General features: G+C 42.9%; 1 protein-coding gene across 4 annotated transcripts in view; it reads left to right on the top strand.

Annotated features, from left to right (window-relative positions):
- Positions 1 to 25,295, top strand: part of GARNL3 (GTPase activating Rap/RanGAP domain like 3) — a 949,195-nt gene that overhangs the window by 877,523 nt on the left and 46,377 nt on the right. For all 4 annotated transcript variants that reach the window (XM_085613708.1, XM_085613711.1, XM_085613709.1 and 1 more), the window contains 4 exons: positions 2,865 to 2,963; positions 12,833 to 12,946; positions 17,333 to 17,505; positions 21,721 to 21,879. In XM_085613708.1, the coding sequence (XP_085469834.1) occupies positions 2,865 to 2,963; positions 12,833 to 12,946; positions 17,333 to 17,505; positions 21,721 to 21,879 (545 nt within the window). The remainder of the gene's footprint in view (positions 1 to 2,864; positions 2,964 to 12,832; positions 12,947 to 17,332; positions 17,506 to 21,720; positions 21,880 to 25,295) is intronic.

Below are 25,295 nucleotides of genomic sequence, written 5' to 3' on the forward strand. Positions count from 1 at the left end.
TTGGTGTGTTCTGGATTAGTTCTACCAGAATCCTCTCAGGACATCTGAGCGCTATTATGTGGCACAAGGTCAATGCACCAAACCCTCTGGTACTCACAGCTTCTTCAATCTGTGCTTCTTCTAGCACACACTGTTCGGTCACATCCTAATTGGTCAGTCGGGGTTACCGACAGAAGGTCGGGCTGTCCCACGACCGAATCAATTTTGGCCGGACTTAAGTTCGCCTGACATAGTAACTAGGTCCCAAGATAAAATGGTGCTTAACATATCAGTGGTGCATGTTCCCCCGGCCGGACCACATTGGTAATCGCCACAATCCTAGCACCGCAGCACCAGACTAACGGGACCACACTCACGGCAAGTTTACCTTGCTGTAAATTTTATTTGAGTACTATAAACCCAGAGTGTTTTGGTCTACATGCAGACCTTGCACAAGAGTAATTAACTAACTAACCAGTGCAACTTTTATTTTCCTGTGTCAGATGACATAATTTTCTACGTCACAATGCATGATGGTTCATGTAGTTTCGTAACAATAAGGGAAAATCAAGGTTTAAAGTGACAATGTGCCTTAGTTCAATATGTTACAAAGTGCCAATTGGCCACAGGGAAATAACCGTTAAACTGAGGTCTGATTGGCTACCAGCACTTCAAAGCAGGAAGTGTTGGCAGCCATCTTGTGACTCAGTTGAACCGAACAACAGAAAAAAGATTTTTTTTTAAAGAAAAGGGTTCATGGTATAAACACCCTGACCCCCTAGGCCTCTTGGAGGGGGTTCCATAGGGACCGCCCGTGGTCAAAAGGGCATTTTTTGTAAACAATTTTGACGGGAGTCACAATGGATCCGTGAATTCTACAGAAAATGTAAAAATAAATGAAACGCTGGCACCCGCGCTTCGTTAATTATAGGCCCCCAGGTTGTCTAGGTCCTGGGGGCATTTGTAATTATCGGAGGGTGGTAAATGGGCCCCCACCTCTGGGGGGTTACTAATGCCCCTTGGAAAACCACTTTCTCGGGGCTTCTTTTCATAAAAAGCATTTTGCTCTTGCTTGCTCAAAGCGGAACATGTTAGCCACTCTCCATGTGAAAAAGCAATGCCGGCTGCCACAGGACGCGTGGAGCCAGGAGGGATGGCGGGGGCCTTCAGGCTTTCCCACAGTCACCATTAGTGGCAGTGGGTGCCCTGGGTGGGACCAGGGTACCCACACTACAGGCCGGGCCCTGGGGGGTGGCGTCCCTGGGGCCAAAATCAGCCCATTACTTTAAAAAAAGGCTGGTGATCGGGGATGGGGTCCCCAGGGCCAAAATCAGCCCAGGTAGGGGGGGCTGGGCGGCCACCCACATCCATTGAAAAATAGACTGGCCCAGGGGGACGCAGTCCCCAGGGCCAAAAATGGCCCAAGGAAGGGGGGTCACGCAGCTCCCCTCCCTTAAAAAAATTAAAAGAATAATAAAAAACACCTCTGGCAAGTCTCCGGAGGCTACACCCCCTTCACCACCTCTCTGCAAACGTGCCTCCTGGTGCAGTGGTGGTTGAGGAATGAAGTCCCCTTGGATGCTAAGAGTCCTTGGGGTCCAGGAATCTCTTCTGTTACCTCCAGTAAGCCCAAACAGTGGGACTACTGAGAAGACTTGGAGGCCACAGCCCTTTCTCCAGCACTCCACACACGCACCACCTGGTATGCTGCTGGTTGAGGAATTAATTTCACTATTCCTCAGGGCCTCAGGACTAAAGTGGACTTCTTCCCCCAACCAGGTGGTCAGGGTGTTTTAAAAACTATCTTTTTTCCACAGGATGGCGGCCAACACTTCCTGGTTGGACGTGTTGGCTGCCGTTCAGATTTGAGCATGAGATCAAAAGGGCTCGCGGATCCACCCCCTCCCTATATCTACAGTTTTAAATAACTCCAAAACTACTGAACGGATTTACACCATTTCACAAAAAGATCGCTTTCTGGACCAACAGCTACATTTCTGCCAAATCTGGTGTCATTCTGTTCAGCAGTTCGGGCTGTAGCCTTGTCTGAAGTTTCTATGAAAATTAACATGGGAAAACGTGTTTTGTGACCCCCTATTTTCCCAGTCCCCACTTGACGGATCACTCCATAATTTTTAGGACAGCAGCTGAAGTGAGAGCCAAACTAGTTTTGAACATTTTGAAGGGTTTGTCAAACGATGCCAAAGTTATTGGCAAATCAAAAACACTCTTCCTATGGAAACTACATCTTAACTATAACTACCTACTGGTGATCGTAAGTAGGTACTATATATATGTATATATATATATATATATATATATATATATATATATATATATATATATATATATATATATATATATATATATACATATTTCACTATATTGATAGTCAATATGTTGTCTACAATATTTTGCGATATTTAAAAGTAAATATTCTGCTAATACAAATCGGTAACATGAAGAGGCAAAGGGGTCAAGTAAGTTAGTGAAGATGCAACAATATAGAACAAATGAGCTACTCAAATGCCCGAAGGCAGCAATCCCAAAAAAACAACATATCAGGAGTGTCGGAATTTTTTATTCTATTGACACTAAAAGGGAAATTAAAGGAGAAAGTGGAATATAAGGCGTGCCTTTTTGCCTTGCCATAAAATTATAAATGTACAGTCCAAATGTAATGCGCTGATTTTGCTCTGTATTTTGCGATAATGTCTTCAAGTAATCAGCCTGCCAGTACTGTAAACCATCATTCTATTGTATAGCAGCTGAGTCCACTATAGGAAATGTACATTAGTTTTAATCCTGCTAAAAAAGGATGGCTCTGATTACAGGTTCCAGAGGTCATTTTGCTGATAAGTCTCTAAAATGTGTTCTCCTTTCAGATGGACAGCCGTCAATACCAGTTTTTGACAAAACTTTCCAGGTAAAGCAGATACACCTCCTCGAAGCCCTGGACCTGGTACTGGCCAGAACAGATAAAGGTGAGTAGCACCAGAGCAACTGAGTTTGGATTGTGTTCCAGGTTTTAATAAGTTAGTGAATTGCTGGTCTTACTGCTTTTTATTTCGCTACTAATATTATGAGTAATATGTTATCTTGTCATAAAGAAAGCTAATTATGCTTGGTCTCGCTGTCCTGAAAATTAAAAAGGTAACGTACAAGAGGGGCAGGATAAGGGTACCCTGACCTCCTGGACTTTGTGGGGAGAGGAGGAGTGTTCCCAGAGGGACCCCACCCAGGGCTGAAGTTTTAAAAAGTTTTTATTTTTGGATTTCCGTGATCCCACCAGCGCAGCCCCCTGATCTCCTGTGCAGGGCCCGTTGCTTCCAGCGAGAGTCTTTCAGGATCAGAGATTTTGTGTAAGTGGGAGGGGCCTGAGAGTCTGTCGTGGAATGCAGTGAATGGGCGAGTGCCATGATTTATTGTGTTGAGGAGTTCTTTGGTGAAGTGTTCGTTCAGAATCTCAGTCTGGGTTGAATGACATTGTGATAATTGCCCGGTAAAACATGATTCTAGAATCCTAATCAATGATGCGAGACTGTAGTTTTCCAAGATGGAAGGCCTGATTGACGTTTTCTAAGACTAAAAGATTTGCATTCAGTTTTTATCAGTAGTGATGTGATGACAGGACCTGAACACTGGTGATAAAACACGAGGATAGGGAACGCCAGTCTGAAGCTATTTGCATTTAGGAGAAGCAGATGAGAAATTGTAAAACACTGAAGAACAAAGGAGCTCATCTCCATCTCTATTGGAGGGGATAAGGTCACCAGTGATGGAGTAGGCTCACAACATAAAACATTTGTTGAAGAAATTGCCAATTAGGGTTTAAAGGAGCATTTGAGAGGGAGGGGATGGGTAGAGCGTTGACTAGTCAGCTATTAGGCACTTCAAGAAGGTTCCCTGAGTCCTTGTCCCAAGCTCTGAACCAGGATTGCGTAGCCTATGGACAGCTCCTGTAACGAATTTGGGATGTTAAATGATCTTCAGTTTGTCTCCACTTCTTCCACTGTCCATTGAAAGCCCTACCGCTGGATCTGAGAGTAGCTGCGGTTGTAGTGGTGGCTACTCTAACCTCAAAGCAGTGGGGCAATGGGAACACAGGTGGAATAGGGTGGGCATAAGGGAAATAATAAATTAAAACCACTTACCTGCCACTACGGTCTCTGCCTTGGTGCTCCTCTCCTGAAGCCGAGCACACTGCACAGGCTCCCAGGGGCCAATCACGGCACTGCTCTTGCTGGTAATACCTTTGTATAGAGCACACTTAGTTACCATAAGCTGACCGGCGGCTTTGGGAGTTTCGAGCATTGGTGATGGACCCTGTTAACTAGTCGGATTTTCCCTAAAGTTGTGGACCAGACTAAAAGATTAAACTGAAGTTTTCTACACGTAGCTTCACAAGGAGGGACTGTGCTTGCAAGGAAGGCCCGTCATTTAATGGGTCTCCGGGGACCCGGATGACCCCATCACACAAGCGTCCGGACGTCCACCGCCCTTACTGTGTGTACAGTTATTGCATTAACCCTGTCCTGAGGAGGCCGAGGAAAGTGTAAGGCCGAAACGCGATTGCGTAGACCCTTTTTTTGAAGGAGGAGTCACAGAAATTAAGCAAAGTTTGGAAACTCACTGTCAAGTACGCTGAGAAGGTCCGACACTAACTGATTGAGTCGCAGCGTACTTCCTGGACTTTCTCCCAGTGGTCCGTCCTAAAATTATTTGGAGGACACTAGTAGAAATTATTTGTGCTTTTCTAGGGGTTAACTTGTATGTATAAGTTGCTTGTTTTCTTTTGTATGTTAGGAACTTGCGTATGTACAATTTATGTGTATATTTGTATTTTTGAGTTGTTGTTCCCTTCTTGATCCTATGTCATTCTTGATGTATAAATGTTAAAATGTTTTGATAAAATTCTTCTAGATTAATAAACTAGAGATAGAGTAACTAAGTGTGCTCTATACAAAAGTAATCTCCATATCTATTTCTTTATACCACGTTTTGTTTGCATATAATTGTTCCATACCCAGGTATATATAGGGTCAATTTGGTATAACCCTGTTGTTTGCTAGACTTGCTGGTAATACCAGCAGGAAAGCCGCACTGTGATTTGCCTGAGCAAGCAGAACTCATGCTTGCTCAGGCCCTTGGTGTCTGTGCCTTTTCTGCACCCGGCTGTGCAACACAGCTTGGTGAAGAAATGTAAGTGGGCATGTTGGTTAGGCCGTTCTAAGACAGTTGGCCAAATAGACATGTGCACTTACAGTGCACAGCCCTTCTCCACCCTCAGTGATGCTCCATCAGGATGGCCTGCCCCCACCCTAAGGCTGGCAATTGGTTCAGCAAGAACAATAAAATAATAATAAACTGCTTTTATTATCCTTTTATTTTTCAGTGGGGTGATGCTCCTCCGCCATTAAGGAGGAGCTGCCCCTTTGTGATTGTGTCCCTTATGCTTTCAGGATGCTTTAGTGGTTTTTCTGTGACAGAATGCTGGTTAGCTTTCAGATTACAGTCCTTGTGTGCGCCTCTTCTACACCAAAAAGTGCATGGTAAAGAAATAAAAAAAGTTAAACTGCAGACTCTATGCCCACCTGGCACTCCAGGCATCTGAGTCACTGACAGCAGAAAAGAAGGACAAAATAGCAGTTAGAATACACTTCACTCCCAGAAATAGCATGCGAAGAGGGCTTGTCAATGTGTTCCATGGAGCCAGTGATACAGAAGGTTAGGTTCTTATTATTTTTTGTAAATCATAACAAGTATTGAAATACCACAAATTGTAGTGGAATCCAGCAAGGCAATATAAGTGGTGAATACTGGATTTTGTTTGGAGTAACTTCTAAGCCTTATGTTCTCCAAATCTGAGCCACCCTAAACAACCATATACTTCTTTTAATGCAAAGTAACCCAAGTGATATCTTGTGAGGTTTCCTTTCTGAGCACTACAATCTGACATCCATCTTCCTGTGAATCCACGATGGAGGAAATCACACACCGTGGGTAGGATTTCCATTCCCTTTTTGCTGTAGTGTCAGATTTATTAAAGGGTTGCATTGCCCTTGCCGGACGCAAAGTGACAAAACTGCAACATAAGTGATATTTATCATGCCATGAAGTCCCCTTCCATGGCTCTGCATGGCATAGTAAATTTGGAATAACACAAGGCACCACAAGTCGCTGTCCTGTGTTACTCTGCCCTGGCAATGAAATCCATGGGTGGAGCGTGGGTGTTCCTTTTCATCCACCCATGTTTTTTGTGCATTGCCAGATTTATTAACGCAGGTAAACCTGTGAATGTGTCAAAATAGTACACCTTCCTATGGGAGGAGTAACAGGGAGAAATATATTTATTTCTCTTCATTTATTGGCCTTCCTATGTGTGATGCATTCTGCTGCACACATGGAAAGACATAAAAGCCGCAGGATATTGGTTTTGTGCAGGAAAGTGTCCCTTCCTCCACAGATACAATCCCGACTGAAACCATGGTCCGGGGAGCCTGCATTGGTGCTTGGCAGCTACACGTGCGCCAGTGCAGGGAGAGAGCAGGAATGCGCCATATCTTAGTATAGTGCCCTCTCCGTTTAATGCAGCGCAGCAAGTTGTCTTGCTGAGTTGAACCCAATGTTAGTAAATCCGCCCACCCTAGTGTATTTCACGTAGTGATGGAGACCACAGTGACCAATTCCTGTGCTGGATGGTGAGGAAGTATATCGCCACTGTTCCCCGCAAGCACCTTTTCTGAATGACCCGCCGCATTAGGAACCCGTGTCCATAGAGGTGCTTCAGTGCCGCATGCACCATATAACTGTGCGACATACCTACTGAAGTGACTTGCTATGGCTCTCAGTTTTAGACTCACGCTCAGTTGTAACTGCACCATGTTTTTCAATAATCTGTAAGTAGAACATGGAATGAGTGGCCACTAAGGTTTACAAATCCTCCCTACGTGTTCACCATACAGAAGTAATCTGCTATCAGGATATGAGTGTAATTTCACATTCAGAAAAATACCATTTTCAGAGCCTCATGATGAGTTCTATTTGGCTACATTTCACATTTTGCCCTTATTGTGGCAACTCTATTATTGCAGTGTCCTAAATTGCCAACTGGTATGATGGGTACATTAGGTCACTGTGGCATGGGTGATGGAACTCAGGCGCCACCTCACAGGTGAGGTTCAACAAGGCTGAAACTGGTCTCGGCTTGCTTGAGTTGCATTTTGGAGGGTCCAAGGCCTATTAAATCAGGCTGAAATGTTCCTACTGGGGCACGAGTAAGTCCTACTTGCAAATGGTTGGTTCCTGTTTGTAGTAGTACAAAAAACGATGGAATAGAATGTTGCCCATAGAAATTACCTGGGACTGAGATGAATGTTACCAGTCCACTCACCACTCTCAGTTTTTCTTAATATTGAACGAGAGCATTTCTCCTGTGGTTGAACAGTGAGCATTGTGGGCTTGGGGACCTCATTCCTGGATGAAAGAAAATCCAAAGGAATCACAAGGTGAGTGGCTGGGAAACAAATGTTTGATGAGATTGGGGACTGTGTACAGATTCCCTATTGGTGCTGCTGAAAAACATCATTATGTACAGTGCACTTGTGCTGAATGCACTTGATTGCAGAGAACTGCTGGCTTGTGGGAGATAACAAAGCAGGCAATTATTACCAGTTAAGCATAACACTTCAAACATAACCAACAGCCTCGCTATATTCACATAAAGCACATGAAAAATGCTTCTCTTGCGCTTCTTTGCTTGGCGTGCTGTTTCTGTCCTTGTGAGAAGAAAGCCGATTGTGCTGAATGCTCTCTTCTGTGCTTGCGCCTGGAAGGCTGCTTTTCATGCTCTTCTGGCAGCAAAAACATGAATGTTTAACCGTTTCAAAGAAAAACTGATCCTTTCAAGGAATACAAAGCAGGGGCATTTCCATCATATTTACCTCACAAATTGTCTTTGATGCATTTTGCATCTAGATCATTTTCGTTGCTTTCGATTTGTTCACATGCACATTTTGCATGGTTCTCCGGGTGACACTGGCACAGAGACAACAGGCTTGAGGAGGGAACATGTGTGCCATTCGACTGTGATCACTCAGATTTTGTAAAGCATCCCAGATTCCGACCTGAATTCTGCAGGAGCTTTGACATGGGGACAAATGGCAAGGTGCATTACCTGGGCGATTTTACCACAAGGTAATTCCATCCAGGTCAGAGTGAGGCACAAATACAGTTGTCCAGAGCAGCCCTTATGGACAACTACTTGTTCAAAGCATCTTGAATACGCCTTTGGAAACGATCCTCTGGGCCGGCAACCTTGGCCGCATCCACAGAACAATATAGCGTTAGAGATACTGATGTACCAGGAACATGAGTTCAGTAAAATCGTGAACTAAACAGCGTTAACTTCCTTTAAATGGTAAAACAAAAAATGGATCAAAGACACTTCTCCATCTCTGGATGAAGAAAACTTTCTGTTTGGGTCTATTTTGGCAGCGATCCAATCAATCAATCAATCAATCAGTGACACTTGTAAAGCGCGCTACATACCCGTAGGGTCTCAAGGCGCTGGGGGGGGGGAGGGGGGGGTGCCGCTACTGCTCGAACAGCCAGGTCTTCAGCTTCTTCCTGAAGGAGAGGTGGTCTTGGGTCAGGCGCAGGTCGGTAGGGAGGGAGTTCCAGGTCTTGGCGGCCAGGTAGGAGAAGGACCTTCCTCCTGTAGTCGCTCTTCGGATGCGGGGGACGGCGGCGAGGGCGTGGTTGGCTGAACGGAGGTGGCGTTTGGGAGCGTGGAAGTTGACTCGGCTGTTGAGGTAGCTCGGGCCTTGGTCGTGTAGGGCTTTGTGTGCGTGGGTGAGGAGGCGGAAGGTGATTCTTTTGTTGACGGGGAGCCAGTGAAGGTCTCTCAGATGTCCGGAGATGTGGCTGGTTCGTGGGATGTCGAGGATGAGTCTGGCTGAGGCGTTCTGGATCCGCTGGAGTCTCTTCTGGAGCTTGGCGGTGGTACCGGCGTAGAGGGCGTTGCCGTAGTCCAGTCGGCTGGTGACGAGGGCCTGGGTGACGGTCTTCCTGGTCTCGGTGGGGATCCACCAGAAGATCTTCCGTAGCATGCGTAGGATGTTGAAGCACGCCGAGGAGACGTTGTTGACTTGCCTGGTCATGGAGAGGGAGGAGTCCAGGAGGAAGCCCAGGTTGCGTGCATGGTCTGTCGGTTTGGGTGCGGTGCCCAGGGCGGGAGGCCACCAGGAGTCGTCCCAGGCGGAGGGTGAGGAGCCCAGGATGAGGACCTCCGTCTTGTCCGAGTTCAGTTTCAGGCGGCTGGTCGTCATCCACTCGGCTACCTCTTTCATCCCTTCGTGCAGGTTGGATCTGGCGGCGGCGGGGTCGTTGGTCAGGGAGAGGATCAGTTGGGTGTCGTCGGCGTAGGAGATTATGCTGAGGTTGTGTTTGCGTACGATGGCCGCGAGGGGGCTCATGTAGACGTTGAAGAGGGTGGGGCTCAGAGATGATCCTTGAGGGACGCCGCAGGTGACTTCGGAGGCCTCTGACTTGTACGGTGGTAGGCGGACTCTCTGTGTTCTTCCGTCGAGGAAGGAGATGATCCAGTCCAGCGCCTTGTCCTGGATTCCGATGTTGCTGAGGCGCCGTACTAGGGTGCGGTGGCAGACCGTGTCGAATGCCGCAGAGAGGTCTAGGAGGATGAGGGCCGCTGTTTCTCCATTGTCCATCAGGGCTCGGATGTCATCGGTGGCGGCGATGAGGGCGGTCTCGGTGCTGTGATTGGCTCGGAAGCCGGACTGTGAGGGGTCGAGGGATCCGTTTGTCTCGAGGAAGGCGGCCATCTGCTTGTTGACGGTCTTCTCGATGACTTTGGCTGGAAACGGGAGGAGCGAGATGGGGCGGTAATTCTTGAGGTCGGTGGGGTCCGCTGTAGGTTTCTTTAGTAGGGCGCTGAGTTCGGCGTGCTTCCAGCTCTCAGGGAAGATGGTGGTGTCGAAGGAAGTGTTGATGATGTCTCGCAGGTGGGGTGCGATGACAGCGTCGGCCTTGTTGAAGACGTGGTGAGGGCAGGGGTCGGTCGGTGATCCGGAGTGGATGGAGTTCATCGTGCGGATGGTGTCTTCGGTGCTGATCGGGGTCCAGGCGTGGAGGGTGGTGGTGGGGGGTGGTTGTTCGGTCATGGTGAGCGTTGGTTGGTTGTTGAAGCTGTTATGTATGTCCGCGATCTTGTTGTGGAAGTATGAAGCGAGGGAGTTGCAGAGGTCTTGCGATGGGGTGATGTCGTTGTTTCCTGCGCTGGGGTTGGAAAGCTCTTTCACGATGTTGAAGAGTTCCTTGCAGTTGTGTGCGTTGTTGTCCAACCGGTCTTTGAATGCTGTTTTCTTGGCGGCGCGGATCAGCTGGTGGTGTTTCCGGGTGGCAAGTTTGAAGGAGGTCCTGTTGTCTGGTGTCGGTTCCCTTCTCCAGACTTTCTCGAGGGCTCGGCAGTTCTTCTTGGAGCTCTTGAGTTCGTCGGTGAACCATGGGGCCTTCTTGCTGCCGGGTCTGCTAGGCGGGGTCCTCAGTGGGGCGAGTTCGTCCGCGCAGTTGCTGATCCACTTCGTGAGGTTGTCGGCGGCTTGGCTGGGGTTCGCTGAGCTGGCAGGAGGGTGCTGGTTCAGGGAGGTGGCGAGCTGGTCTGCTGTGATCTTGTTCCAGCTTCTGCGGGCTGCCTGTTGCTGGTGTTGGTGGGTCGTCGTTCTCTTGAAGGTGAAGTGGACGCAGCTGTGGTTCGTCCATTGAAGCTCTGTGGCGTGGCTGAAGTCTATGTCTGTGCTGGATGAGAAGACTGCGTCGAGTGTGTGTCCGGCGAGGTGGGTGGGGGTGGACACCAGTTGCTTGAGTCCCAGGTTGGCGAGGTTGTCGAGCAGGGTGCTGGTGTTGCGGTCGTTGTTGTTCTCCAGATGGAAGTTGAGGTCTCCCAGGAGGATGTAGTCGGCGGAGGGGAGGGCATGCGGGCTGACGAAGTCGGCGATGTCCTCGCTGAATTGTGTGCGTGGTCCAGGGGGTCGGTAGATCAGGGTGCCTCTGAGGGTGGTGTTCGGGTTGGTGTGGATCTGGAAATGCAGGTGTTCGGCGCTGGTCAGGGTGTTGTCGGTGCTGGTCGTGAGACGGATGGTGTTCCTGTGGATGATGGCGATGCCTCCTCCCATCTGGTTGGCGTTTCGGTCCCTCCGGACGACCTTGTAGCCCTCTGGGATAGCGATAGCGATGTCGGGAGCTGAAGAGGCGTTCATCCAGGTCTCCGTGAGGAAGGCGACGTCAGGGGCTGTGGCGTCTAGAAGGTTCCAGAGTTCGATGGCGTGTCTGTGGACGGAGCGGGTGTTGAGCAGGATGCACTTGAGGTGGGTGCTGCTGGTGTTCGACTTGGTGGCCACAAAACCTCCTCAATCTAAATCAGATTTGGACAATTTTGAGCAGCATTATGACAACACAAGCAGAGCCCCACAGCTTCCTTGAAAGCATGCAAGCCTCTTGCCCTTTCACCACCTCCACTTCCCACTATGCTAACCCTGCATGGTGGCAGACGTTAGTGCTGGTTATAGGCGCGTATCCTTCCATTCATATAGGACTACATTTCTTTTTAGGTCGAGCATTCGAGACCTCTTGTATATACTTTAGTATATACTTATATGTGTATGTACTTTCTGGAGATCAGCCCTAGGGGTTGTCTGCTTCTGCGTAGGGACTTTTTTTCTGTTCAACTGCCTCTATTTACTGTCTTGATAGAAAACGACCAGTAGAGGTCAGTAAAAGACCAGAATTGCTTTCTGCTTGTTCAACTGCCTCTATTTAACTGTCTTGATAGAAAACGACCAGTAGAGGTCAGTAAAATACCAGAACTGCTTTCTGCTGAGGGTCTTTCTTTTTTTTTTTCTGGCAACTGCCTCTATTTAACTTTCTTGATAGAAAACGACCAGCGGAGGTCAGTAAAATACCAGAATCACTTTAGCATTCTCTAGATTCCAGTCCATAGAAATTTTCTTCCACGAGCACCCGTAGACAATAATATTTTTTTCTCATCTTCCATTTTCAGTGATATGACCATCAAAGGCCCTGATGTTATATTAAAAACAAAGCTTTCGACTAAACCATTTCCCACTGAAAGGCAATATTTCTCTCCATATGCTCCCATACCTGGCGTGTCACGCACTTTGGTGCTTACTTTCCCTCCATGTTAAAGAACAGTAGATGTTTCAGCACCCAGGCTAATGTGCTTCATATAAGGTCCCAAAGGCTCGACTGATTGCATTCCAAATGCTTGTTTAAAAGTGGGGATGCTGATGACTGTTGGGCATCGTAACCCAGTGCAACAAGCAATGTTCTTTACATAAGTCACCCTCCAAATAATTCAGAAATTACATTTAGGAAAACTAGAAGGAATCCTGTTACCTCCATCCAACGCTGAGGTCCAAAAGTAGGAAACATGTGAAGAATGGTCCTATCGACACAAATACAAGCATGCAGAAGTCTCGTTATTTCTCAAATCTCTCAATGTATGCAACACGCCCACGCCAATATTATCATGAACTTCCTCTAAGCCGTATCCAATGTGACATGGAAGATAAGGTGAGCTGTCTTGACACCAATAACATACCTTTGGGAGCGGTTCTACCTTAATTAAGCACTACCATAGTGACAAAGTGATGCATATATCAGTAGTCCATCTGTTTTCATGACCATTACCCTACATTATATTTTTTATTGGTAATACAGTGGGCTGTGATTGGTCCATTTTTAGAAGAATGCAAGACAGTTGAAAAAGTGTTATACATTCTGTAAGCATGTAACTTGCCTTTGTTTCCTCTAACAGGGAAGGATGCTCGCCTCTATGTCTTTAGGCTCAGCATGATCCGGAAAGGCCTGGAGGAGAACATAGTGAAGACCAAGTATGACTGTCGGGATAATAAGCTTGAAAAAACTAAAGGTATCTCTTCATTCACTTAGATTTGGATTTTTCTGAAATGTATTACTGTGTGTGTGTTTGTGTGTGTGGGTATGTGTGCGTGCATGCGTGTGTGTGTGTGTAGATGCATGAGTGTGTATGTGCAGATTGTAATTCTAGACAGCCAATGTTCAGCAAATTACATTTTTTGACTTTATCTATACATTTTTTGTAATTTTAAAAACCATTAAGCAAAGGTTAAAGAAGTGTTGATAATCTTAATTAATCACAATTTGTGCTAAAACTAGCATATAAAATGTATTTCTGGATAGTACCGAAAAAGACTATTGACCACTTTAATTCCCTTTTTGTTTGGATTTAGAAGACATATGTTTCACACTGAAGGGCTAAACATAATTGTACACTCAAAAACGTTCTTGTTATGAAAGATATTGTGCACACCTGGCAAATGTATTTGTGCTCCTCAGTTGAAACGAGGTGTAAAAATTGCTTGAATTGCAAATTAAAATGTATGCTGTGTGTGATCAAATGTGAAATTATACTCATGAAGACATTTTTCCTGAGAACCTTTTCTGGGCATAAGGGTCCATGTGAATTTATGTCTGATTACCTTCTTAAGAATATGACTACTACTGGAAAGTTGTGATTGTTTGATTGCCAGGGGCGCCGTTGGATTTTTGGGGGAACTCCACAAAATCTTACATTTATTCCAAACATAGGTGTAAACATACTGGAATGAATATACGATCTGTTTTTTGAATCGGTCCAACTGTGATTGAGCTAAGAGCTAAACTCTTGATTTTGTATTTTGTGTAATATTATATCAGTCAGCCAAGTTCACTTTTATGGGTGTTTACTTCCTTGCACAATTTTCATGTTTTTTAGGCATGTTGAAGATCACATTATTCAGAATGCTAAAACATTATCATATTTGAAATTGTAAGCCGGATGTGACTATCATTTGCTATTGCAGTTTGAAGTGCTTTAAAATTACTGGCCTGAAAATTCAAAAATGCAAAGTACATATAACCTAAAATGAGTACACAGCTTGCTTACCAGAAATCGCATAGGGTCATTTTGGCTCAGGTGCAAGTTTGAGAAATGGGTGCAAAGAATGTAGTACCTATTTCACTATTATTGACCATAAGCATCAGAGTTCTAATTTCGTTGGTCTTTTTGTTTGTCCATTATCAACAAGGTGCATATAAGGATTATTGCCCATGCAAAACACTGTGCAAGAGCCATTAAGGCATATAAAATGGGTGCAAATTGGTGCTTAATTTGAGCAGGTGGTTTCTGGTGCTCATCACTGATATTTTATTGTCAACACCGGTGCTTGTAGAACAAACTCAATACGAAGGTGCACTTTTCAGGAGCACCAGTTAAGGACACATTAATTTTTCATCGGCCTGGGGAGATTAAGTGATTTGCCTAGAATCACTGGTAGTTAAGCCTACGCCATGACTCGAACCTGGTTCCCCAGCTCCAAAGTTGGCAGCTCTGGCCCTTATGCCACATCCTCTCCTCACTTGCAGGGTTTTGGTTAGTTCTGTTATAGGCGGCGCTAATAGGAGCTTTGTTGGAAGCTGCCTCCTGACTAGATCCCTGGCACTTATTTTTCACAATTTAACAACTGGTGCATTCTTACGGCTAAGCTGCCGACTTTGAAGCTGGGGAACTGGGTTCGAGCCTCGGCGTCGGCTCAGCATCCTGTGATTCTGGGCAAATCACGTAATCTCTCCATGCCTACCAAATAATGAATGTCTCCTTGTGTAACATAACTGGTACTCTTGTAAAGTGATCCAATACCTTCGGGTCGAGTTTGCGCTATATAAATATGCAATTAAAAAGGCATCCTCATTTTCTACACTTAAGAGCAAATTATCCACAAATAACATCTGCAATTGGCTGCAGGTGTTACTTGTGATGGGGCAGTTTAGCAGCAACAGTGTACTGATGACCTGGTCATCTGGTAATACATGGTGGAAAGTAGTGGCAACAGGTGTTCTTCAAGACTTCCCTATTTGGCAACAGATAGTTTCTAATAAAAGGGACAATTAAAGGCTTGAATTGCTGTTGTCACTCCATAGCTCATGGAGTCATGCCCTTGAGATCCTATGCTCTCTGTGAGTTTGTGCCAATCTCCAAATGTTACATAAGTAACATCGTGATCTCCCTAAAACATCCAGCTCTCATTGGGACATTTATAAACTAAAAACATTAACCTAGGACTCCCAGCTCCTACTCCGATCACCAGACAAATAAATAATGTTCTATCCAGTGAAGTCATCCCAAAGGCCTCGTGCACACAATCACCATGCACTGCAAACCCCATTAACCTAACTAACCACAGACTAAGTTCAGGCCTTCTTTGTGCCACAAATGCACTTGTAACTGTTATTACCTGTCATCCTGTCTCCCCCCAAGGAGTCAAATAACCCTCTACATTACTTTCACTCAGCCTTTAGTTCCTGTAGAGGCACAGGGACCTTCTCAGTTTCTGAAACCATGCTTGGGTCTGTGCACTGACTATATTCGACTTTTTGGTTGACTATGACACCATTGATGAAGAGATGCTACTAGAAGGATGGTCTGCATCTGCTGACATCAACAGAAACCTTAGTTATCAAGTCAAATTAAACCCATTCCTCTCCAGATCAGATGACATCAACTGTGGCATACCTCGGGGCTCTTCATTATCACCAAGTTCTTCAATGCCTATGTGACCCTCTCCACCAATGGCTGGCACCTTAGACTTCTACAACAAAAGATATCGCATGCATGCAGAGGAAACGTAGTTTTAGCTCAAGTTTGAAGATTAACCTGACAACCACCTCAACATAGGACACTGACATTCTCTGGTTCATCAGTTGATGTAGAGTCATTAGCTCTGTGATGAAACTCTGCTACCGGAATCTTTGAACCCAGTTTTTTTCTCTACATTTTGGCAAGAGGAACAGGTCACCCCCAATCCCTGTGGACAAGGCATACAATTAGGGTGTACTCTGTAATGATGATCCATATTTTACCCCAAGATTAATGTCCCTTGCAGAACATCATTTCACCAATGTTGTTTGTTCAAAAGAGTTATGCTGGTCCTCCACCAATATCAGAAAATGACCCTTATCCTCACCATGACAATTTCACACTTTGATTAATGCAAGAATGTATATAATGGTCTAGCCAGAAAATTCTAGAGAGTTCAAAACTTTGCAACTTGTTTGCTCCTTGTTCTGAAACTACACAACAACAATGCAACCTTTCTGAAATCTCGCCAATTGCTCACAGTAAAAGAAAGAGTGATCTTTAAAATACATTCACCTGTATGCAAGGCACACAATTGCAACTCACTGAACTATCTTGCAAACGGCTAGTCCCCAAGTAACTGATCAGAAGCCTGACCTTTACAACCGGGGCCTGTTGTTGAACAGGCCATTCAGATGCAGCATTGGATCGCGTCCACAGCTCCTCCCCTGCCTCTTCAATTGGTCCTGGAAAGTAACTATCTCAAATTCAGAAGATTGTTAATGACACTCCTCTTTACACTTGCATTTGGATTATTGTATCCTTCCAATGACAGTCCTCTCCAGCTGGATCCTAAGTTCTATTGTGAGACTCCTAAGGCTTTCTTATGGCCCTATTTAGAGTTTCTCAAAGTTTGGGAGATGGATTGTCCCTCAAACTGTGGCGAACATCCTATATAGTGAAATTTCCATATTCTTTAAGGCACTTGTAGTAGGGCAGATGGGGTATGCACCCCATTTGTGATAGAGTAACCTGTCACAAAACTCTAAATAAGACTTATAGTTTTGCCTCCAAGGCCGTTAGGACACTTGCTGAGCCAATGATTTGTCATCATGGTGCAGACCTTTTTGACAGTGGATTATCTTCAGATTATGTCCATCACTGCTTGAGGACCAACTGGCTGTGCACCACTGGTTCTGCAAATGTACTATAATACAAGTCTCCATTCTCTTGAAGCTATCCAAAAGTGATGTGAGGTTAGAGCAGGGTGGTTAGTAGAGCAAAGGTAATGAACTACCCACCCAACATTTCTGCTTCTTTGATCAATGTTGTTTTATAATTAATTTATATCCACAGCTATTGTTGTTACTTGAAGGGTAACAGATTTTAAAACTTCACTAAGCAGTCATATCCTCATGGCAAAAACACTGTCAACAAAAGAAGCTCTGTCAGTTTGCTGTGAATTTGCTATTGTTTGCAGTGTCTGGTGCACATGTCTAGAGATTATCACTAGTAGTTCGGCCATACCCCACTGACCAGTCTTGATTCTGTAATTACCTTGTGTGACTCATCTTTACATGACTGTCTCTGTTTCCTAGAAGAGTCTCAAGTGTTTTTCATATATGTATGAATGAAATAATTAACTTACTATGTATCCCCCAGGTTGCCACTTGTATTCTATCAACACTCACAACAGCAACGAGTTGAGGATTGTCGTGGCCATTCGTAACAAGCTGCTGCTCATCACAAGAAAACACAACCCTAACAGCTTCACAAGCCTGTCTGTGATGTCTCCATCTTCAGAGTCCCCGGTGGAGGAGTTCCAGTATATCAGGGTATATTTACACCATTTGACAGCTCTAGTCACCTTTTATACTTTATATTACAATATGCTGACACCGGTCATCAGTGACAGTTTTAAAGAAAGGCATGGTGTCCTGAAACTGACAGAAAGATTTCATGTTGTGTTTGACATCTTCATATGTACATAGGGATCTAATCTTGCATCCAACTTCACTATCATTCATGAGTTGAATAATGGTCCATCAGAAATGGGTAAATACTTCAGGAAAAATACAAAAAAATACCAAGATACCCCTGTGCTTAAGGAAGACCAAGACACATCTGTCTCATAAACACTATATATAGCACAATATAACACAATGCTTGTTTTAGAGTAAATGGACCAGCTAACAAAATGATGGTTGCTCGCAAGCTCCAAAATAATATGTGAACTTGGAATCCCCTAAATTTGAAAGATTTATGGAGTACAGTGAGCATGATTAAGGCTATAAAGGATTGGCCTTTTGGGTTTGGTGAGATTCATGTATGCTTTTTGTTATAAACCAGCAGCATATTTATTGTTCTTTAAGTCTTGTGGCTGTTTACAGGTTTCTTCAGTGTAGTGTAGGCATTTTTACTTGGATGTGTTTGCGTACTAAATAGAGAAAATAGTCTCTCTCCTATGAGTTAGTGGTTCCTAAAATATTTTGAACACAAAGCAAGGACTTCCTCCTTGCTAGTGTGAGGAAGAGTGTTGCACTGGCACTCTAAATATGAAATATCTTTCTATGCTCATTGGCCTGTGTGAGTGATCTGCACATAGAAAAGGCTACCCTCTCTGATTAAGCATGAATGTCAGCGACAAATAGATGGTGTCTACAAGAGCTGAAGGTAGCCCTTTTTTGCATACAGGACCTGTGGGAAAACTGCCAAAACATAGGAAATAACTTATCTGTAAAAATTAGAGCACCAATTTAAGCTAAATATGACTGCACTGCCTAAGAGGACTTTCTCTTGCACTGCCCAGAGTTGAAAAACTGAGAGCCCGAATCACAAAGGTAAACTTAGACCTGAAGTCGATGTTTAGACCTAAATTCTAAGTTTAGACTTGAAGATTAAGTTTAGACCTAAAGTCTATCTTTAGACCTGAAGTCTAACTTTAGACCTGAAATCTAACTTTAAACCAGAAGTCTAGAGTGAGACATGAGGTCTAAATTTACACTTTAGGTCTAAAGTTAGACTTGAGGTCTAAACTTACATTTCAGGTATATGTTTTCATTTGTGAATTGGAATCTGAGTTTATACAGGCTCCTAAATACCCCAAAATATTCATGGCAGCATTTAGAAGCCTGTTTTGACATATGAGTAGTCATGGTTTCCTTGGATTTCTCCAGGTAAACCCTCAAACACTACTGAATATGTTTTTGGAATGTTTTCAATGTCCCAGTGCCAAGCCTAATTACTAACATTGGGACGGCTAGCAGGTACATATATTGGTGGGGCGAGCAAATGGGTGGACTGGGCACGTGCATGCAGGCAAGTTGAGTGGCTATGAATAGAAAATAAATAAAAGCACTTACCTTGCTTGCTGCACATCTGACATCCTCCTCTCTCCGGTCTCTCGGCTCTGAGTGCTCCTTGAAGCCTGTGCGTGGTCTCCAACCAGCTGTCTAAGACAGCTGGTCGGAGAGCTGCAAAGCACGCATATCACTTTGGCCCACACAAGAGAGCCATCTATGTTCAAAGCTTGACATGATTATCCATCTATGTTCAAAGCTTGATGTGATTGGTGCACTCTTCTTCCAGGAGTTTTCTGGTGACATATATATAACATTGGGTAGAACTTTCCATTATAGAATCAATTGACTGAAGATAAGAACGGGCTATACACTGAAAGCTTAATTATTGTCGTACTGTCTGACTGCATGCATTTAGCCGTATCTGCTCTGAATATGACTACATACCTTTATTTGATCAAGCGTTAGCCAAGGCATTTTCATTTTAGTAAAATTGGTTTATAATACATCTATTATAGGGCTTTCAACCACCTCTTATCATACATTGACCTGTTTCTGTGCCATTTGCATTTTTCTTCTGCCCACCACAGTATGCAATGGTAAGTCGAGCGTATAAACCCACTTCAGTCATTGGCTAACTTCACTGAGACTTTTAGCCTTTAACAGAGAGCACACCAACACACAGGTGCCAGTGCCGTGGAGTAAACCATGCATGCAGACACACAGAGGGCAATAATAATAATAAGAATAATAAGAATAAGAATAAGAATAATAACAATAATAATAGTAATAGTAATAATAATAATAACAATAATTATTATTATTATAGTAAGTATAGTTATGAAAATTATAATAATAGTAATAGTAATACAACTACTACAGCTCCTACTAACAACAATAATAACAATATTATTATTATGATTAACAATAATATAAATATTAATAATATAAATAATAATAATAATAATAATAATAATAATAATAATAATAATAATAATAATAGTAATAATAATAATAATAAATACATAATAAATAATAGGTTGCTAAACATTTTAAACATTACAGAGAGGAAAGACAGAAAGACAAAAAGAAAGAAAGAGACAATTAAACAAAGCAACAAGGTTCAAGTGCTTTCCCAAAACCTGCAAAGTTCAAAATCTTGCACAGTTGAATTAACCTACGCACTTCATCGATCTGCCGCCCATGCAAAGTTAGATGGAAGAATGCACCCAAAAGGATGCCTAATGTACTAGTCACTGAAACAGAGCTTGTTAAGCTTCTAATAGATCTTATGCATGTATCATTTTTCCCCTCCTGTGAAATTTTGAATAGGGTGCAATTTTGTCAAGGTGGAATCAGGGAGGCATAGCCACACTACAATGCTTCATCTTGCAAAACGATGGAGCAGTTTTTCACTGCACATAAAGTGTGTGAAAACATGGCAAAGAGATCCCATTAACTTGAAGCTTAACTGAGAGGTCACCATTAAAAAAGATGTTAACTGATCTACCCTTCAGCACACGGACTGCCTGGGGCCTTAAAGTAGCAAGCCAAACATAATTCAGCGAGCACTGCTTTTTATGCCTATCAGACACAAATGAGTGTTAATGCCATTCAGCTGCATAGAGCTATTACACTTGCAGACCTTTATGGCTACCAACAAATGATGAAGCAGTACGAATGATTGGAGGACATTGTAATCTAAGTGAATGATCAAATGAGCATCGTCATTGTAAGGCAACACAGAGCAGCTGATGGATCTGATCACGTTTATCAAAGGTTTAATGTAAACATTAAACAGAATTGGTGAGAGAGGAAACTCTATGAGGAACCAGTGAAAACTAAAAAACTAGATTATCTGAATGGAGTAAGGTCAATTATTGCAAAGGTCCGTAGAGGAAGGATTGAAACCACTTTGCCACTTATCCCTAAATCACCACTTCTCCTAGTCTTATTGTGAGGATTCCATGATCTACTGTATCAAAAGCAGTGGACTGTCACCTTTCTCAAGAATTTTTCTATTGCCAACGGCCACTGTGACCACTGCTTTTTCTCTACTCCTCCCTGGCTAAAGATCAGAAGTGATGAATTTAAGAGGTTCAATTGATCTAAATGAGTGGACGGGTATTTGGCTACTATACTTTCCAAGCATGTTCTCAGAAAGTTGTCAAGAAATAAATAAGTTGTCAAATGTTTCCTTTTATATGATATCAGATTCATATTCATCAAATGTCACCATCGCTCAAAGTGTTTCTATATATATATTTTTTTAAACAAAGAAGAAAAAGCATCCATCTTGCTTCTTACATTCAGTTAGAACTGTCTAAGGAACAGTTTAAATGTCTACAAGATATTGTACAGTGGCTGGAACCAGCATAACAAAGACGGGTATTTTGCATATTTCTTAAGTGATACCAATTGCACGAGGTTCATGCCTTTTATTACGTCTTCACGTGAGAGTGTAGTAAAGTTTTAATGTGATAGGAGCAGATGCTCAGATAGATATCAAATTTATACCTTGAGATTTTTATCTTTATATAGATTTTATATAGATTGTTTGCATATTTTTTTTCCTACATGTTTTGAGGTAAAGAAATTAGCATGTTTTGAGGTAAATAACTGAGCAAGTTTGTTACAAAGGACAGAGCGGGCAAGAATGATTTTATGTTTTGCACTTTTATTAAATATTCACATAGCAATCCATTCAAAAGTGACCATAAATTCACATGTGTGATGTGTTTCGGCCAACAGGAGATTTGTCTGTCCGACCCGCCGGTGGTGATGTCTCTAGTGGATGGACCAACGGGCGACAACGACAATATGATCTGTGTGGCATATCGGCACCAGTTCGACTTGGTGAATGAGAGCACTGGGGAATCCTACAGGTTACATTATGTGGATGCAAGTAGGGTAAGTACCTTAACACTGGATTAAGTACCTTAACATTGGATTTTACTGAAATTTATTATTTTTTTATTATTATTACTATTTTTTTTTTAATTGAAATCCATCAAGAAAGTTTTATAAATTCATACAATTCATTCAAAATGTCAAATAATAAAACCGTTCAACACCACAAACCAAGTCTAATACAGTACCAATATCAAGATGGCCTAGGAAAAAAAAGATTGTTAGAGACCAGATACAGTATCATATCGACATCAAAGAAATTATAGCAGACGTTCCCATAATGCATTGAAAAATACATGCAAGTAAATCTTTTAAATATAACCTTAAATAAAACTATGGATAGTATTTCAAGATCTAATACGATTTCGACTGCCTATTTTAAAACAAGCTAAAAAATTGATTATGCCTTAGGTACGTTAAAACATGCAGAGATATCAACATGTGCGCCTTAGATAATATTTCATCCTATTAAAGCAACTTCAAATACTTAGCAATAAAAACTAAAGTGGCCATAGTGCAATCAAGCCCTAAAAGATGTGCAATTATATTAAGAGATGCAACCATGAAAAAGATTCCAGCATAATAAGAGTACCCACTAAAATATAAGCTTGTGTTTGAAACTTAAATCAAAATAGGTAGCCCAGACATTTTCGAACTTCTTAATCCCCCCAATTCGCAGTGCATAGAGTCGTTCACTTTTTTTAACCTGCTTCATTTTCCAAACCCACTCTCCTTTTGTTGGTATAAGACCTGATCGCCATCTCTGAAGCAGAAGTGACCTTGCAACTGCCATTGCGATATATAATAGCTTAACCACCTTATCGGGAAAATGTAAAGTAGGGTCATAACCAAAGACTTTCAGTCGAATATTAGGATCTATTATGATTAAACATTCAGCTACCAGATGACAAAAAATATCATTCCAGAACCCCTGAATCAAGGGGCACTGTGATATGATGTGTGTCCAATTAGCTGTAAAATTATTTAGACAGCGAAAACACTGACCTGATTTGTTGTGATAGACCTTAGATAGAAAATGTGGGGTTCTATAGAGAAGCCATTTGCTAAAGAATAGCATCCGGCGAGAATTAGCCCCCCTCAGCGTGCTGAAATTAAGTTTATTTAAAACAGACCACATACTCGCTGTGACTTCCAAATCCTCAGGTTTTTCCCATTTAGTTATTGCTTTCTCTGCCAGATCTATACCCTTAATAGAGGCTAAACACTGTTTACACTCCCCAGGTTTCTTAATTATGATTTCTTCAAGTAATTCATATACCTGAATTTTACGTTCAATAATCTGTTCCAGATCGAGATTACTCAGGAATTTATTATGAATGTTGTATGACCCAAGGAGAGGGAAATCTTTGGGATTAAATCATACATTTCAGCAATATTCAGTCACCTATCGTTCCTTAAAAAATTGTAGAGTTTCCCAAAGCCGGCCGTAGCCCATTTTTGTATGTTTACAGTCAAATCTCTAATCCCAAATACTGAAGTGAGTTCGGATAAGGGGGTTGAGGATTTAATTACGGGGATTGAATATCTTCTATAAAAAGTCTTGACGTTTGTGAAAAAACCACTGCATACACTTATAGCGCACAAGTTTAGGGGATTTCAAAATTTTTAGTGGGCAGCATATCTGGTTCTCTTTACAGATTAACTTCGTAAAATAATTTACAAATGGACCTGTTTGTAGTTCCAGCTTAAACCTTGACATATATTGTGCAAAAATGCAAAATAATAATCCCTAAGGTTGGGGAGAGCTAATCCACCATTTTCCAGCTCCTCATATAAAGTGCTGAGTGCAATTCAAGGGGTTTTCTTACCCCAGAAAAAAGATGTAAACACAGACTCTAAAGATGCAGTTAAGACGCAGGGGATCGCAGAGAATAAAAAATGTAATAACGGGAGAACGGATATCTTGATCAGAGAGACCCTGCCCATGATGGTTAGTAGAAGCGAGTTCCATCGATGGAATAAGTCTTGTACTTTCAATAGAAGCAGGGCAAAATTTAAGTCATACCGTTCACTGAAATGAATTACTGTCCTTCTATGCATTGCAACAGTTCAGTACCACAATAAAAAAGATCTGCTGGGATTGTTAACAAAAGTGTCAGGATCTACAATATGTTTCACATTAACTTGAAAAGTAGTCAGCTATTATTCCTAACTCCAAATCAGTGCTTGATTAGAGGATCTGCAGACAACTTAACCTCAAACATGTACCCACTGGTGGCAGAAAGCCAGGTCTATGATGGTACGGGACGCCCCCGGAAGTGGAAATAAATCTGGCCAATGTCAGGAAGTTGTAATCGGGTCTGTTGGCTTATTGGACTAACGAGTCCACTGTAGGTGCCTATGTTTGGCCTCAGGGTCACAGGTTCAAATCCCGGCAGGTCCACTCAGTCTGTCATCCTTCTGAGGTTGATAAAATGAGTACCATTGAGTTGGGTAACAATGAACATCTATTATTCAGTGCCAAGATACCCTTGGCTGAACAAGTGCTTTACAAATACATGTGATGTTGGGGACAGAATGAGGGAAGGTAGGGTTCTGATGCATTGTAGCTGTTATAGACCCTATGCATGGAGGGCTTTGCAGGGTTAGAAAGTTGCAAGTATACTATTGTGGTATCCTACATGATACAAAGTGCCGACATGAGGAACTGGTTGTGTTTTTTAATAAAATAAAGAATGTGTGCCATTGTATTTTATGTTGTCTATGTTGCTACATTACAATATAGTATTATCTAAATCTTCACTGTCTGCAGGTATGCTGTGTCACACACACTTTCCCATCATCAAAATGGACATAAGAGACAAACCTGTTTGCACACTAAGTATAACTCTGTGTGGAATAATAGTATTTCAAATGGCAAAATCCCATTCCTGATTAACATAATTATGAGTGAGGGGTTTGGTCCCTTGAAAGTGAGGTTTGTGCTTGTGCAGAAATTCTAACAATATGTTGTAGTTTCCGTTCAAGCAAGCCTGCTCCCAGAGGAACATTTCTTGGCATTCCAATGAGGTTCCATTTGTAAATTGTGTGAATCTCCACACACTGATAACTTCATGGGTAGCCCTCAAACCATTGCTGGGAGTTCTTGAGTTCAAAGGCACTTAGATTTACAGTTGTCAAGGGCAGGAGGCAATGCCTATTTGGGATGTAATTAAGGAAAATATAAAAAACAATTTCAAACTGCAAATACCCCTTGGTGATCCATTCCTGCTTATTAAAATGTAAACCTATCAATTTCTTTGTGCCTATTTGCTTATATTTTGGAGTAGTCATAGGAGCTTGTGACTGCTGCATTCCCATGTTCCTCCCTATATGCTATGGAACTCTTCTAGGCCATGGCTATGGCCAAGACACTTGCCTTACCCTCATGACCTCCTCTTCTTTACACAAGGGAG

This window comes from Triturus cristatus, chromosome 1_2, assembly GCF_964204655.1.
Source record: "Triturus cristatus chromosome 1_2, aTriCri1.1, whole genome shotgun sequence".
Classification (NCBI taxonomy): Eukaryota; Metazoa; Chordata; class Amphibia; order Caudata; family Salamandridae; genus Triturus; species Triturus cristatus.